Genomic DNA, 15,158 nt, shown 5'->3' with positions numbered 1-15,158 from the left:
TGTTATGCTTTGAGAGCCATGGTTTGGTCCACTTATTTCACTAAAGGGAAGTCAAAGATGATGTTTTCCCCTTGCAGAGCTGAAGCATATTTATTTTGGATGAGTTTTAGGGTTTTACATAATCTGAAAACAATTAGAAAGTAACAATTTTAGAGTAATAAAAGTTATAACTGAAAGTTGTTTGGTTTATGTACTCCAGATTCTGATAGCCAGCTTTGATTTAAAGTCATTCAGATCTATAATCTGAGCCACCACGATCACGCAGTTCATTAAAATGAGCAGTTAAGTCCTCCTGCTTCAGTATAGACACTGCTTTCTCAATGCAGCCTTCAGACCTGTGAACCTAATATACTCTATAGACACACAGGTCACAAAATAAAGAAAGAACCGTTGGATCTGTTGTGGTTTGGCTCCACTTGGAAGGAAGAGCCACTACACTGGACAGTCACAAGTTTTGACTTATCGTTCCTACCGTAATGAAGTATCTCTATCCAGATGGAATATAAAAAATGATCTGAATCATTCGCAGTCATCATTTACTCACTGATCATCCTGAGCTAGCACACAGTGCGAATTAAGAACAGTTGACTTCACAGCTTAATTATCTTGTGACCTTGCTGCAAGTGGTAATAATTGATCCTGCATTCATATGAAACTAATATCACACAGTATCTGACCCAGTAATTCAGTCACCAAGATACAAATTACTATATCGAGCAACCTCGCTGATCAATCAACACCGCCAGCTTACTCACACGACCACATTTAACACTGTTGTACAGAATCCAAATTAAGCTTGAAGGGAGAACTCTTAAGAAAATTAGAAATGAGAAAACTGTACTAATTAAATATTATAATGTTCTAGCTATACACATAAACTAACAAGTTCATTAAGTCATCAAAAATAGATTTTAGATGGTAAGAGGAAGAAACCTTGAGAGGAACCAGACTCAAAAGGGAACCTCGTCCTCACACAGATCAGGCATAACTTTGTGAGCAGTGACAGGTGAAGTGAATAAGACTGATGATCTCCTCATCATGGCACCTGTTAGTGGGTGGGATATATTAGGCAGCAGGTGAACATTTTGTCCTCAAAGTTGATGTGTTAGAAGCAGGAAAAATGGGCAAGCGTAAGGATTTGAGCGAGTTTGATGAAGGTGCTCATAATGTTATGCCTGATCAGTTTATATATAAAGTCTAAAAAATCTTCTAGTTAGATGAACACTATTCTTGGTGTTCATATTTCCTAGTTGTTTATGGTGAGTATTCACCTTCCCAGGTCAAAAGCACATTTGTGTGTGCTTTTTAGCGGACAAAATATCATGATCTTGCCCTTGCCCTATGCTTCAACTCATAACTATCACTAGAACAGTGCAATGTACGTGTCGTAGCTCCAGTTTTGCTGTTAGTCTATGACCCCTGCTCTGTTTTGTTCATCTTTCACTTTTCACCTTTGTCTAGTTCCCTTTCATTTGCTTGATTGTAAATACTCTTCCGTATGATGCCTTAATCTCTGCCCTTTTTCTAGTTCTGTCCATCTTCTTGTTTTGTCTCTTTGTCTAATTTGGTCTCTTAGCTATTGTCCTGTTAATAGAATACAGGTTCCACTGTCTGGCTGTGATCTGATTCATACTATGGACCTTCTTTGTGCTGATAAAAGTTAAGCAGAGTAAACACTGTAAGTTTCAAGAAACAGCTAAGCTTGTGTCTCACCTCTCCCCAGTGTAGCCTGGACTGCAATAACACTCTCCTGTAGAGGAAGAGCAGGTTCCTCCATTGTGACACTGACATTCTTGTGAGCAATTCCTACCAAAGCGCCCTTTGGGACAGGGCTGTCCACACACCATTCCCTGGACAGAGACACCAAAGACACAGTGAAAGCAACTGGAAGGATTAATGGCCTGAACTTTACTGTATATATATCTAATACATCATATCAGACAGAATGTCTTTCAGCTTAACAGCACACCAAAATGCTGCGTGCACCTATATAAAAAAAATAACGATATTACTGTAAACAGAATAACTGATTCTGATTGGTCCAAAAATTGTTGATTAATTTTCTATAACAGAACAGCTTTGTAAATCATTCTGACCGTAATATAAAATCAAAGCTTTATATGAATTTGCTCGCTGTAACGTTGTCATTTCTACATAAAGAAATGTATAATTGTTGATATGGTGATGTTTTCGGTAAGGAGACATTTATGGGAAAAGTACCAGCTGTTTGTAACAGTCAGTACAGTATCCCACAGAGGACAGTCTTCCGAACAAGATTTTTCTCTTTTATTCACTTCAAGAGAGAGAAAAAAAGGCTACAGCTTCTGTAAGATAAGTGATGCAACTATGCAACTAAGATAAGTGATGCAACTACAACATGCAACTATTAATGATCAAAAAGTTTGATGCGTTGTTTCCTTGGCAAATTCCTGGTGTATAAGAGGAATAAAAGCCGCTGGGTATGCTGTTATAGGTAAATAATCAACTATAGGCTGGTAGCAATAACTCTGCTTCGAGTCAGATCGCATCACAACACCCAGTTGTTGACTGTTTTCCTTTAACAGCACAACTCCAGATGTTTATTTATTTATTTGTATGAAAAACATTGTTAGTAAAATATCTGATTAAATGTGCATAATACGTGTCATTACCATCCAGCCGGAAGGACAGGAACATTCTCCAGTTACGTGGTGACACACTCCACCGTTCTGGCAGGGACAGCGCTCCTCACATTGCTGCCCGTGTTTACCTGGAGGACACAGATCTTCACAACTGCACAGAAACAACAAAAGGAGGATAATGAGACTTAACACAGTGTGTGCACCGTCTGTTCATGCAAGTGTGTATCACAATGATTTCTCTGAGCCTATTGGCACGTATATGTGACTTACAATGCTCCAGTATACCCAGGGCTGCATGTGCACTCCCCTGTGACGTGGTGGCAGGTGGCATTGTTTTGGCACTGGCATTTCTGCTGGCAGTTGTTACCATAGGTGCCTGGCTCGCAGCGCTCCTCACACCGCCAACCACGGTAGCCAGTTGTGCAGATACACGCTCCTGTGATGGGGTTACACAGTGCTCCATTTTTACACTGACACCGGTTACTGCAGTGAGGACCCCAGTGACTACTGTCACATGCTGGAGAGGAAACACATCCAGAGATCAGGTTTTCAGTGTCTTCGTGATAAAAGTTAACACTTTAAACACTTTAAATTTGAAAGCCAGTGGTAATAATCTGGCTAAATATCTGTGTATGGAATGAATTGTTCAATATATGTTATTGATGCATAACATTCTGACCAGTGACAGGTGAAGTGAAGGGCCAAATTGTGGCTAGACCACTGGATCAGAGCATCTCCAAAACTGTTGTGGGGTGTTCCTGGTCTGCAGTGGTCAGTATCTATCAAAAGTGGTCCAAGGAAGGAACAGTGGTGAACCGGTGACAGGGTCATGGACGGTCAAGGCACATTGATGGACGTGGGGAGAGAAGGCTGGACCGTGTGATCCGATCCAACACACAAGCTACTATTGCTCAAATTGCTGAAGAAGTTAATGCTGGTTCTGATAGAAAGGGATCAGAATAGACAGTGCACGACGGGTCTTTTTTTTTTTTATTACTGCCATTAGCTATGTTAGCATCTTTTTAGGAGATATCTTAAGAGGCGCATCTGCGATTTTTCCATGAATTATTTAAATGTTGCTGTTCTGTGAAAGAGAATGTGCAAATAGAAATCTCTCAAAAGTCCTGTGTATGATTAATATGTAAGAAAAAAACCGGCATCATTTTTAATCCACTTATATTGACTAGGCTATAGCATGCATACAGAAGTCGTCAAAAAATCTTTGCTTTTTTTACGTACCATAACATTTCCAAAGTGGGCCTATAAACATCTATGATTAACGGTTTAGTTTATATTTTATGATGTTGTGATATGTGTCTGCCAGACTAATAAAGCTCATAATAACAGATTGTCCTGTCCATAATAACCACATCAGATTCAGCACGGAGTCTTAATTAAATCTGCACTTACATCAGTGGACACAAGTGTATACCACAATCTGGGCCTGGAGAGAGAAACCCAGGGATTAACGCTCTCACATGTAGTCAAGGATATACACCAAGCAATGATGTCACTAGCCATCATGAGATTAAATAACCCAGAAACACGGTCTTTTTCTGTCCAGTTCTGACAGTTGCTGCCTTTGCAGCCATGCCCTGATCCTCAGGCTCATTTTGAGTAAAAGTGTTGCTGAGGTAAACTAGGAGCTGTCTGTTCTTGGGATCTTTACAGGGCAGTAAACAAAGGCTTTCTAAATAATTCAATGGAAAATACATAAAAGAAAACATTAGATGAGATGATTATCAAAAATATCTAAAGAACACTATTTGCTTTAGCATTGCATCCAAGAGCAAGATTACTTTTCAAAATAATTTCTGGAAATCTGATTTGTACCAGTACAGTTACTGAGTTAAAAATCTTGGCAATCGGACAAATATAAACTATTTGTAGGATTCCTTTAACAATAGCCATTGCCACAAATCCCAAAAGAAATCTGATTTAGGTGTTGGGCAAGCCAGAGGCGAGTAAAAACTCCCTGAGATGATATGAAGTGCGTTCATCAGAAGATTTGCCTCTTTCGAAGAGGGTTTGCCTCTTCAGGCCCATCTTGTGGTATACACTTGTGTCCACTGATTTAAGGGTCAGATTTAATTAAGACTCCGTGCTGAATCTGATGTGGTTATTATGGACAGAACAATCTGTTATTATGAGCTTTATTAGTCTGGCAGACACATATCACAACATCATAAAATATAAACTAAACCGTTTATAGGCCCAATGTTATGGTAAGTAAAAAAAGCAAAGATGTTTTGTGAAGAATAGCTCTGGACAGTCATTATGATTACAGCAGCAGTCGTTAGGTACGAGTCTACATAATCCAGGTGAGATTATCCACTGAATAAAAGAGCTTTGAGAAATGCAGACCATCCATAGCAGAAGTAAGGGAGTAAGTGTGAGAACATTCAAGTAGAGAATCAACAGCATCATTTAATAATCCCAATGCAAAGCCCAAGCTAATCACCAAACTGGAATCAGGCATAAGACATGTATTTTATTCCTCCATATTTTTGTCTCACCTTTCAAGGCCCATCTGTTGAGCTTGAAACGCCACCCAAGACCACAGCTGATGTGATCAGTCCAGCCTCCACTATACAGAAGAGGCCCGTACAGCCCAGACCACACATTTACTCTAGAACCGATTTATCTGTCTAAAGAGAAGCCAGGAAACTGGTACAAATGGATTATGAGAGTTTAGTGAGATTCCAACTGTCATTAAAATCTTCAGGTTAAAAGCTTCATGTTTTAGCTATTGAGTTCACTGTGAAGTCAATAAACACTTCTGATGAGAGAGCAGAAAGCAAGCTGCCTTTAGAGACAACTTCATTTGATGTCTCTTGACTCGACATAGCAAAAGAAAGCTTCAGAAAGCTATTTTCACTGATCACTTATTAGGTTTCCAACACAGAAAAAAAAAAAGATTTTTAGTGGGTAACGTGTGATACGATGGTGTAATGTACAGTATGTGATGCATGTCTCCTAAATTAATAAAGAAAGAAACTGCCTTATTATTCCAGAAAAGAGACATTTTGTGAGTCAGCTATCTATCACCTAATCCTGTAATTAACTGATCTCTAATCAAATTGATTTATTTACGTCTTAGAGACATGAAATTAGCCATGGCTCAGTGTTCTCACGCATGAGTGAACAGCTACAAAGGGGCACAAGCAGACCAAAACCACATTCATTGTATCGTTTGTCAGACAGTCCAGTTATCCATCCATCCATTTCCTGTACCACTTATCCTACACAGGGTCATGGGGAACCTGGAGGACTTGTGGCACAATGACACCCTGGATGAGATACCAACCCATTGCAGGGCACAATCATAAGATGGACACACACAATCACGTCTACGGACAATTTAGAGATGCCAATCAGCCTACAGCAAACCTACGTACCCAGAGGAAACCCAGAAGCACAGAACAGTGGAGGTATAACTCCCAACCCCAGAGACAAAAATAATAACCATTAAGCCACTGTGCCTAATATAGACAGTTATATCTGCCACTAAAATATTAATAGAAAATCTATAAGCTGCTCTAAGACAGATTAGCTGCACACCCAATGCTTCAATAACACAAAATCTTAGACTTTATTCATTCTTTTTGCATCTAGGCCACAAAAACAGGGCTGTTGTCATGAGTTTTCCAGGCATAGTGTCACAAACTGATCAGTTTAAATGATTTCAAAACACCTCCTGTCCTTCTCACAGTTGTTGCTTTTGCTGCCATGATCCTTGTTTATGGGCACGTTAAATCTGAGAAAAGCTAGCAGCTGTCCAATCCTCAGCTTTTTACAGCACTAAGCTAAACTGAGCAATAAACCTAGTAGATTTTAACAGTTCAATGGAAAATACTTTTGCAGTTAAACCATTTAAATGCTCAAAAATGTTAAATCTAAGTAAAAATGAACAAGATGTTGAGAGGGTCAGTTGTTTCAAAGCTTGAGACAGAACAAAAACATCAACTGCACTTCTTTATACAGCACTTTAAAAGCTTTCAGTTATACAAGTGCCTTCGCTTCGTATGAAATTGTCCTTAAGGCCACTCAAAAATGTTACGACAGTAAACTCTTCTTTCAAAGCTCAGTGCATTATATCCATTTTACTGCTAGGTTTAGGCGAGGGTTTATGCCTTTACCAAGAGGGTTCAATGAGATTCAAACTAAATAAACACCAGGTTTTCCTACATCACATGGTCTCAATTTGCATAAGCCAAGACTTATTAATGGTTTAACAAACTCTATGATATAGAGTCATCTTACACATTCACTTTTATGATATCTGAAGCCATTTTCTTCTAATATGCTGCCCAGAGTTTCATTACATCCCATCTTTGAAAGCTACATTTGACCATTGGACTTAATAAAAAGTCTTTTCCTGTCTTCTAGAAATTCTTTGCAGTGTTCCATGTCCCATTAGGCTGCACTGTGCCTAGCGTGCATCAGTGCTTTCTGGCCCTGGTTAAAAGTCCACCGAACTTCCGCAGGGTAAAAAAAACATTGAAGTCTGTCTGCACAAAACCCTTCTTTTCAGACAGTAATGTGTGTAAGACCTGACCTAGTTTAAACACAGTGGACCTGGAGGCTTTGCCGTGCTTTAGCCCGCACACTAACGGCCTCCTATTGTCCAACTCAATAAGAGACTGGGTGCCCTAGAGAGGAAATGAGCGTGAGGACGACAGATACGAATGAATCGGTGCCCAATGTTGAGTAGTGTGCCTGTATTTGCACTGTTAATTTACACAAATGATTCACTGATACAAATTAATGCAAACAGAACACACAGAACTGGGAATAAAACTATCAGAAGAATTAAAATAGTTTGTTTTCACTGGGTTGTGTAGTTTAAAAAAATCACTACTAGGAAAAGCTGCCACATTTTTCTTGTGTTTTATTATTTTAATACATAAGAAATAAAGTAACTGTGGTGTTCATGAATTTATCATATGCAACATAAGAAATATTCCTGTCTCTTTGTTTGCCCTATCCTCACCTTAGAGTTTGTTTTTGCTATTAAAAGAATTTAGTGGCCACAGACTTTTTAAATGAGCACAAAAAAAATCTATTTTAAATTGGTTTAGACTTGCTTTTTCCACCTGCAAGTTTCTTCCAAATTTATCCTAATATGGTGCCAAAGCCACAGTTCTGGCAACCCTGTGTTCAACTGAATTTCATCATGGTACACTATATTACCAAAAGTTTTGGGACATCTGCCTTTACATGCACATGAATGTAATATGGAGTTGTCCCGCCCTTTGCAGCTATAACAGCTTCAACTCTTCTGGGAAGGCTTTCCACAAGGTTTAGGAGTGTGTTTATGGGAATTTTCGACCATTAGAGTTCCTTTCACTGGAACTAAGGGGCAGAGCCCAACCCCTGAAAAAACAACACCTGAAGTGAATGATTTGGAGGGGTGTCCCAAAACTTTGGCAATATAGTGTACATTATGCAAGTGCACTACATACAGTAGGAGATGAGATATTAGCATCAGTAGTTAATAGTCAAAATATTTTTCTATTAGACATGGAACTAGACACTATTAGTTGCAGAATTTTACTTTCTTGTATGTTTCTCTCGGTCTCCAGAGTTCAAACACTGATTCAAAATCCAGTCTCAGCTGTTTTTATTTGGAAACAGAGGCATCTTTTCAGACCTGTCAACAGGATTACAAATGACCTTGGTGATATACCGCAAATCACACATGGTATTTTGAGATTTGTTTGGGTTGTGTTGCCACAGTTAAAATACACTACATAAGAGGTCAGCAGGGTGCTTCCGACTGGGCCAGTTCTTCTAATTTGCCCTGCAGTGTGTGTGTACGGGGTGCCTAGTCATCTGTTTCTCATAAAGCCCCACACAGGTGCCTTCTGCACTTATGAAGACGTTTCCTTCAGTCAGAACTGAAGACAATTAGACAGTAAATACAAAAAAGACACAGCAGCTGACCGATGACTTATTAGACTTCAGGAGCTGACGCGTATGTAACGGAAAAACAAGCATATGTTTTTAATGTAGTTCTTCAAAAAACATTTGGCTGGTTCAGAGAGGACAATGTCTCAGCTAGAATCTGGCTTCACTTGATTAATGTACTATGTAGCATGAAGCAGAATGACGCTTAAGGAAAAGGGTCAGTTACTGTAGAAAAAAAAACGGGGGATGTAATTGATGCGGCCAGTTGTCGAGGGAGCAGTTGGGCTTTGTCTGTGTTGAAATCTCACACCCCAGCTAAAATCCCCCACAACCCCACCACCCCGCACACACACACAGGCCTTTCTGAACTCTGAAGAACCTAAAAGACCCCCAAATTTAATAAAGACGCAGAAACAGCAACCGAAAAATGGACAGGCAGCAAATGGCTAACCCAGTATGAAGAGATTGGGATTTATACTTAGCCTCTGTTTGACCTACAGCAGTCACTTGTAGAGAGAGCACTCGATGTCTAATTACTGAGAAACTGAAAACGTAACACATTTTCCGCTGTTCTAAGTTAGAAAACTAAAAGATACAGCTTACAGTCTGGGGAGTCCTTTGCTAAATATCAACAATTACAACCATTAATTAATTCATCTGTCTAAGTTGTTACTATAGAAATAATAATATAATAAAACAATTATACATTACATTAATTACATTAATATAAACCTGTGACCAGCTCAGTGACTGTCAGAACTGATGTTATATAAAATTAATAAACACATTCAGGCTAATTAGAATGAAGAATTCAGTAGTGCTCTGGTTTAATGGACTCGGTGTTGTAATGCTTTTAAGCGGTCAGTTCAGTTATTACATTTACAACAATATACATAAACATATCTACAGCATTAGACAAATAAAATGTTTGAAAAGCCACACAGAATAATCACACAAATCCTGCATGATGCACATACACTATTTTGCCAAAAGTTTTGGGACACCTCTCCAAAACATTGAATTCAGGTGTTGTTTTTCAGGGGTTGGGCTCGGCCCCTTAGTTCCAGTGAAAGGAACTCTTAATGCTTCAGCTTCATACCAAGACATTTTGGACAATTTCATGCTCTTTGTGGGAACAGTTTGGGGATGACCCCTTCCTGTTCCAACATGACTGCACACCAGTGACCAAAGCAAGGTCCATAAAGACAGGGATGAGTGAGTTTGGTGTGGAGGAACTTGACTGACCTGCACAGAGTCCTGACCTCAACCCCATAGAACACCTTTGGGATGAATTAGAGTGGAGACTGTGAACCAGGCCTTCTCGTCCAACATCAGTGTCTGACCTCACAAATGCGCTTCTAGAGGAATGGTCAAAAATTCCCATAAACACACTCCTGAACCTTGTGGAAAGCCTTCCCAGAAGAGTTGAAGCTGTTATAGCTGCAAAGGGATTTTTTTTACAGTGTTTTCAGTGACATAGTGGTAGGATTCATATTTCTCAATGGCTCCATCCATGTCAGGTTTAAATATGTATAGAGATACTCGTTCTTATCAGATGTTCTAATGCAGCATAAAGTCATATTTTGACCAGCCTTCACAGAAATGTTCCATATAAAGACTGGACATTTATGGGTAGCTTCATCAGACCCTTCAAGAACTTAGTGGTGCATTTTATTGCTAGTGGTGTGATTTAAGAAGTGTTGTAAGCTGTAACACAAAACCTCCACAACAGCTGCCCTGAGCATTAATGTAAATCCACTTCTTTAACATGAACACTGTGTTTTCAGCCTGAAACTGTAGAAGTGTGTCACGTCTGAGGCACCAATACATCGTTAGAGCAGAAAACAATATGAGAAGGATTTGCTAAACCTGAGAACGGCGCATTAATCAAAAGCATCACTTGGCTTAAAGGTGAAAAACATTAGTGACCATATGGCGTTGTGCCTTGCACTGTTGTCATGAGACGCCACGGTTTGGTTTATCAAAAGCACTGAGCCCTGAGGTGATTTCCTGCATTTCCTTTTACTTCTTCCTTAGCCTTTTGTGCATGTAAAGAAGGAGATTTCTGCCTTGCTTCTTGAACCCTGTAAAATGCAGCGACACATTGTTATGGCCCTGTGACCTGTAAAGTGAGAGGCCCTCACACTGTGAGCATCTGAGCACCTTTGAGGAAATGAATAGCATATTAGTGTCTGCTTTATGAGACCTCCTTCGGAGAAGGGATCAGTTGAGGTTTTGGTGGAGTCTTGCCTTGAGCTACTGCTGAGATCCAAAAAATACAACGGACAATAGTAAGTCACTGGCATGTTGTATTGAAAAGGCTCACCAATTACAAGACAGCAGAAACCGTCCCTACCAATTAGCTTCACAGAGCTCGCTCAATTAGTGTCACTATCATCATGCTATGTTGTCAAGGGCAGAAAGAAGGCAAACAACATAGCAACATGTTCCTCTAATTAGCCATATACTGTTATCTAGTGTGTAAACACCACTGCATTGCCAACCATATCAGACGAGTAGCGTTAGTACTTTACCCAGTAGACTTTCCCAGGACTGAGTGGATTTATGATCAACTGAGTGACAGAGTTAGATCAAATAATCGCACTAATCATTCTTAACTCTGTGACTAACTTTAGATTAAAAGACAAATACTACCTTAATTCTCTAAACATACTGTGTATACACCAAAGTTCAAACTACAGCCGTCTTTGGGGTCCTGGTTTCCATAATCAGATCATTTACTATATCCAGAAATGTATACTGTGTTTGAATTAGTACCTACACAGCTAGAAATTTGCAAATCCAAATATTATCTCTCAGAAATTAGCAGAGGCAGTGTCAGTCTCGGGCTGGAGCATAAAATGGGATGAAGCTATCAGGGCACTTGGTCGATGTTTAGCTGAAGAAAAGGATCTGGGTCATCAAGTCCCTTGGAATTATAAGGTTCTGCCAGACAATTCTGTGATTTTAAGGTACTGAGCCATATTTTAACAACTTTAGATGATTTCCCATAGAGAGAGTAGTGTATCTAAGTAGCCTACTAATTTCATAAAAGCTTCATAAAAGTATTCTGAGGTGTCTTAGTGTAGCCCAAAAAAGCTGTGACCACAACTGAAAAAAAATGAAAACATTCAAAATAGACAAATCGCTCTCAAATCTTCAAATGAAACACTCATTAGAACGTAAAACTAGCATGTGGAATGAGACTAATCGTCTTAAACGAGATCTGAAGAGACGACACTCTGCAATTAAAGGTCAAGCTTATATTCAAGTTAGATCATAACATGTAACAAGGTTCCTGAGAGATCTGGAATTATTCAAACACAGGTATATGTCATGCCATAGAGAGCCCTGCTAATGCTGCCAGCTGCTAGTCTGGTGCTGGATTAGCATGGCCATAATAAATAAGTAGCAGGATTTATGCTACTTTAAGCTTTTTTTCCTGGCAGGGTATGTACAATCTTTTAAAACCTTCTAAAATGAATATTATGTACCACTCCTTTGATTCATAACACCATCATGAGCTACATTATATTGCAATATATCAAACTAACAGATCCTTTCATGCGTACCTGGATCCTCTTACCTCAACCTTTCCCAACATTGAGTCCCAACCCACTGCTAACCAGAAAAGCTTGTTTAATTCCTGAGGGATGCAGAGAGACTGCAGACATAACAATGACCTTTTTATTGAGACCCTGAAACACAAGACAAGCTCAGACTGCAGCTACTGAGGAGCTCATCTAATTCATCTGTGCCGCCATCAACCCACTACGGTCAACACACCTGGCCATAAGGGCAGAGGGATTGACGGGGAGTATATAAACTAATAAAAATCAAGAAAGGAAAGAGGTGGAGATCAAATGGACACTGGCTAATACCTCTAGGCTAGAAATTATTTTAAAGATCCACCATGCTCAGTATGATTATTTTTTCCCTAATCTCCCTTTTTTTCCTGTAGGGTAAAGTGCTAGAAATATCACATTTGCCTTGACTTTAATAGTGCAGATCATGCATCTACAGTACTGGTGCCAAGTGTATGCATCAGATGTAATAAAAGCTTATAGATTTTATATATTTGTGGTAGAAAATGTAGTGAATTAAGCAGTTAATATATTATTAAATTTTATATTTTTGCTGTAACACAAGAATTTCCCTCATAGGAGTAATAAAGTCAAAACAGCACTGTGTATTCTGACCCCTTTCTATCAGAACCAGCATTATCTTCTTCAGCAGTTTGAGCAACAGTAGCTCGTCTGTTGGATCGGATCACACGGGCCAGCCTTCTCTCCCCACGTGCATCAATGAGCCTTGACCACCCATGACCCTGTTGCCGGTTCACCACTGTTCCTTCCTTGGACCACTTTTGATAGATACTGACCACTGCAGACCGGGAACACCCCACAAGAGCTGCAGTTTTGGAGATACTCCGATCCAGTGGTCTAGCCATCACAGTTAGCCTAAAGCCTTAACCACTTGAACCACCACTGCCCTAGGGATTGGGCTGTACATATTTCCTCATAGAAAGCTATATTCTGGCACCAGGATTATCAGGATTTTTATATTGAAGTTGACAACCAGAGACTATTTGAGCTGTAGAGTAATAAAGCATGACCTCAGAGATAGTTTCAGCCATGAATTCACCAACAAACAAAATTAAATCCAAGTAGTTAATAATGAAATGTGGGAAAGATTCATGAAGACAACAATCCAAAACATCAACATGAGAAATAATGTGCCACAATCCTGACTGTCTGAGATCTGAAGATGGCGGTGTAAAGTTAAGAACTAACAGATGCCCCTAGAAAGGATTACTTGGTATAAATTAAATATCATTGTTCATTTTGTCCTAAGGGTATGTAAACTTTTGCACTAAGTTGTATGTTGTGCCAATTTATAAAATACTAACCAAGGATTAATGTGTTTGAGGTTTCTCTTTACCCTGGCACAACAGTCAAACCCTTTGGCGTCGCTCTGGGTGCCTTCCTTTGTGTGCTGATGTTTTGGAACGGTTGACACAGCAGCCCAGTGTGTGTGTGTGTGTGTGTGTGTGTGTGTGTGTGTGTGTGTGTGGGCGTGTTATGAGACAGACAGCTCCAGCTGGAGGACTTACCGCTGGAGCAATCGGCTCCTCCCCAGCCGGGTTCACACTGACAGGTGTTGGGGGCCACGCAGCGGCCGTGCACGCATTTCTCAGCACAGTGTGCTTGGGGAAGAAGGGATCAGCGTGGGAGGAAGAGGGAGAAAGAGAAAACAAGGGAAACTCGGGTCAGATTTCATTCCTTCAAATGGACGTAGCCAAAGTGAAGATGAGCCAATGGGAAAAACAAACACTGGGGGAAAAAAAAGACGCATGCTGACCTGCTACACAGCGTGGCTACTGCTCAGACAAAGCGCACACAGGATAAAGACTCAAAACCACAACGATTCAGCCTTTAGAAAACATTAAAGGGTCGAGTCTGTGTTCCTGGCACTGGGGAAGCTTTTGATGTGTTGTTAGATCTAATAGCGTTGACGGTAACACAGTGATAACAACTGAAACGAGTACTACAGTGTCGTAGAGAGGATAGAGCTACACTGAGAACAAAACTAAATCCATTACGCCATGCAGCTTTACAGCATAATATGACGGCGGAATTTCCATGATCTCGCATGAGCTCTGCGTTTAAAGCTGACACATCCAGGCTGAGTTATGAATCCTGGACTACAGAAAGAATAAAATGTGAAAATAATGAGTTACAGTAATCAGGGCCTAGTGCGAGCGGTGAGTCAGTGTGTGACGTGTTCGGGCCACACCAAATGAAATGTCATTCATATTAAACGTGAAAGGTAACACACACGATACAGCCAGAAGTATGTGGACACCTGAGCTACACACCTATACGTGAGCCTCTCCCCAAACTGCTGCAACAAAAACGCAAGCAGATTTTAGAATTGTACAGAATCTCTTTGTTTGCTGTGGCATAAACATTTCCTTTCACAGTAACTAAAAGGCCTGAACATGTTCCAGCATGACAATGGCTTTTAGAGTAGCAAAGCGGTGACTAAATCCTGAATGGGATCTTCAACAGGCACATGTGGTTGTATTCTTTAGGGGTCTACAGGTTTTGTTTTGTTTTGTTTTTTTTTGCAATATAGTATAAATAAGATATAACAAATACATTTTGAAAAAGAGATATATATGAAAATCATTTAAATAAATGATTTCATAATTGTAACATCATTTGTATTGACTTACTCATGGATCAAATACATTTCTTGGACCGTACTTTATGTCTAAAAAACATTCTAAACACAATCCTCAAGATTTGTTTTCTACTGAAAATCTCCAGTTTATTCCATTGATTGGCCTCTTCATTATTCAATATAATTCATTATGTTGTTAAAAATAGAACTGTTTCCTACTAGACATAAAAGAGCATTTCTGAAATTTGTCAAGGTCATGACAAACCACCACATAATTATGGCCAAGTTTTAAATATAACAGCTTTCTGTTAAAGTCCTTCTGAGCAACAAGATGACTATTTCACATCCACTGTAATCTGTAAGCTGATTCATCACATGAGTTATTGTCCTACCAACACGTGCTCTTTAACAGCCGAAGTTACCCTCGCCTGCCCTGACTGT

General features: G+C 39.7%; 1 protein-coding gene across 1 annotated transcript in view; it reads right to left on the bottom strand.

Moving 5' to 3' along the window:
* The window catches only part of megf10 (multiple EGF-like-domains 10), a 56,951-nt gene that overhangs the window by 23,982 nt on the left and 17,811 nt on the right, over positions 1-15,158 (bottom strand). Inside the window, exons 5-8 of the mRNA XM_058412711.1 lie at positions 13,645-13,737; positions 2,892-3,138; positions 2,652-2,772; positions 1,714-1,850 (exon numbers count right to left, since the gene is read on the bottom strand). Of these exons, the coding sequence (XP_058268694.1) occupies positions 1,714-1,850; positions 2,652-2,772; positions 2,892-3,138; positions 13,645-13,737 (598 nt within the window). The remainder of the gene's footprint in view (positions 1-1,713; positions 1,851-2,651; positions 2,773-2,891; positions 3,139-13,644; positions 13,738-15,158) is intronic.

Source organism: Hemibagrus wyckioides, linkage group LG16 (genome assembly GCF_019097595.1).
Source record: "Hemibagrus wyckioides isolate EC202008001 linkage group LG16, SWU_Hwy_1.0, whole genome shotgun sequence".
NCBI lineage: Eukaryota > Metazoa > Chordata > Actinopteri > Siluriformes > Bagridae > Hemibagrus > Hemibagrus wyckioides.
This window is presented reverse-complemented; position numbering and strand designations above follow the sequence as displayed.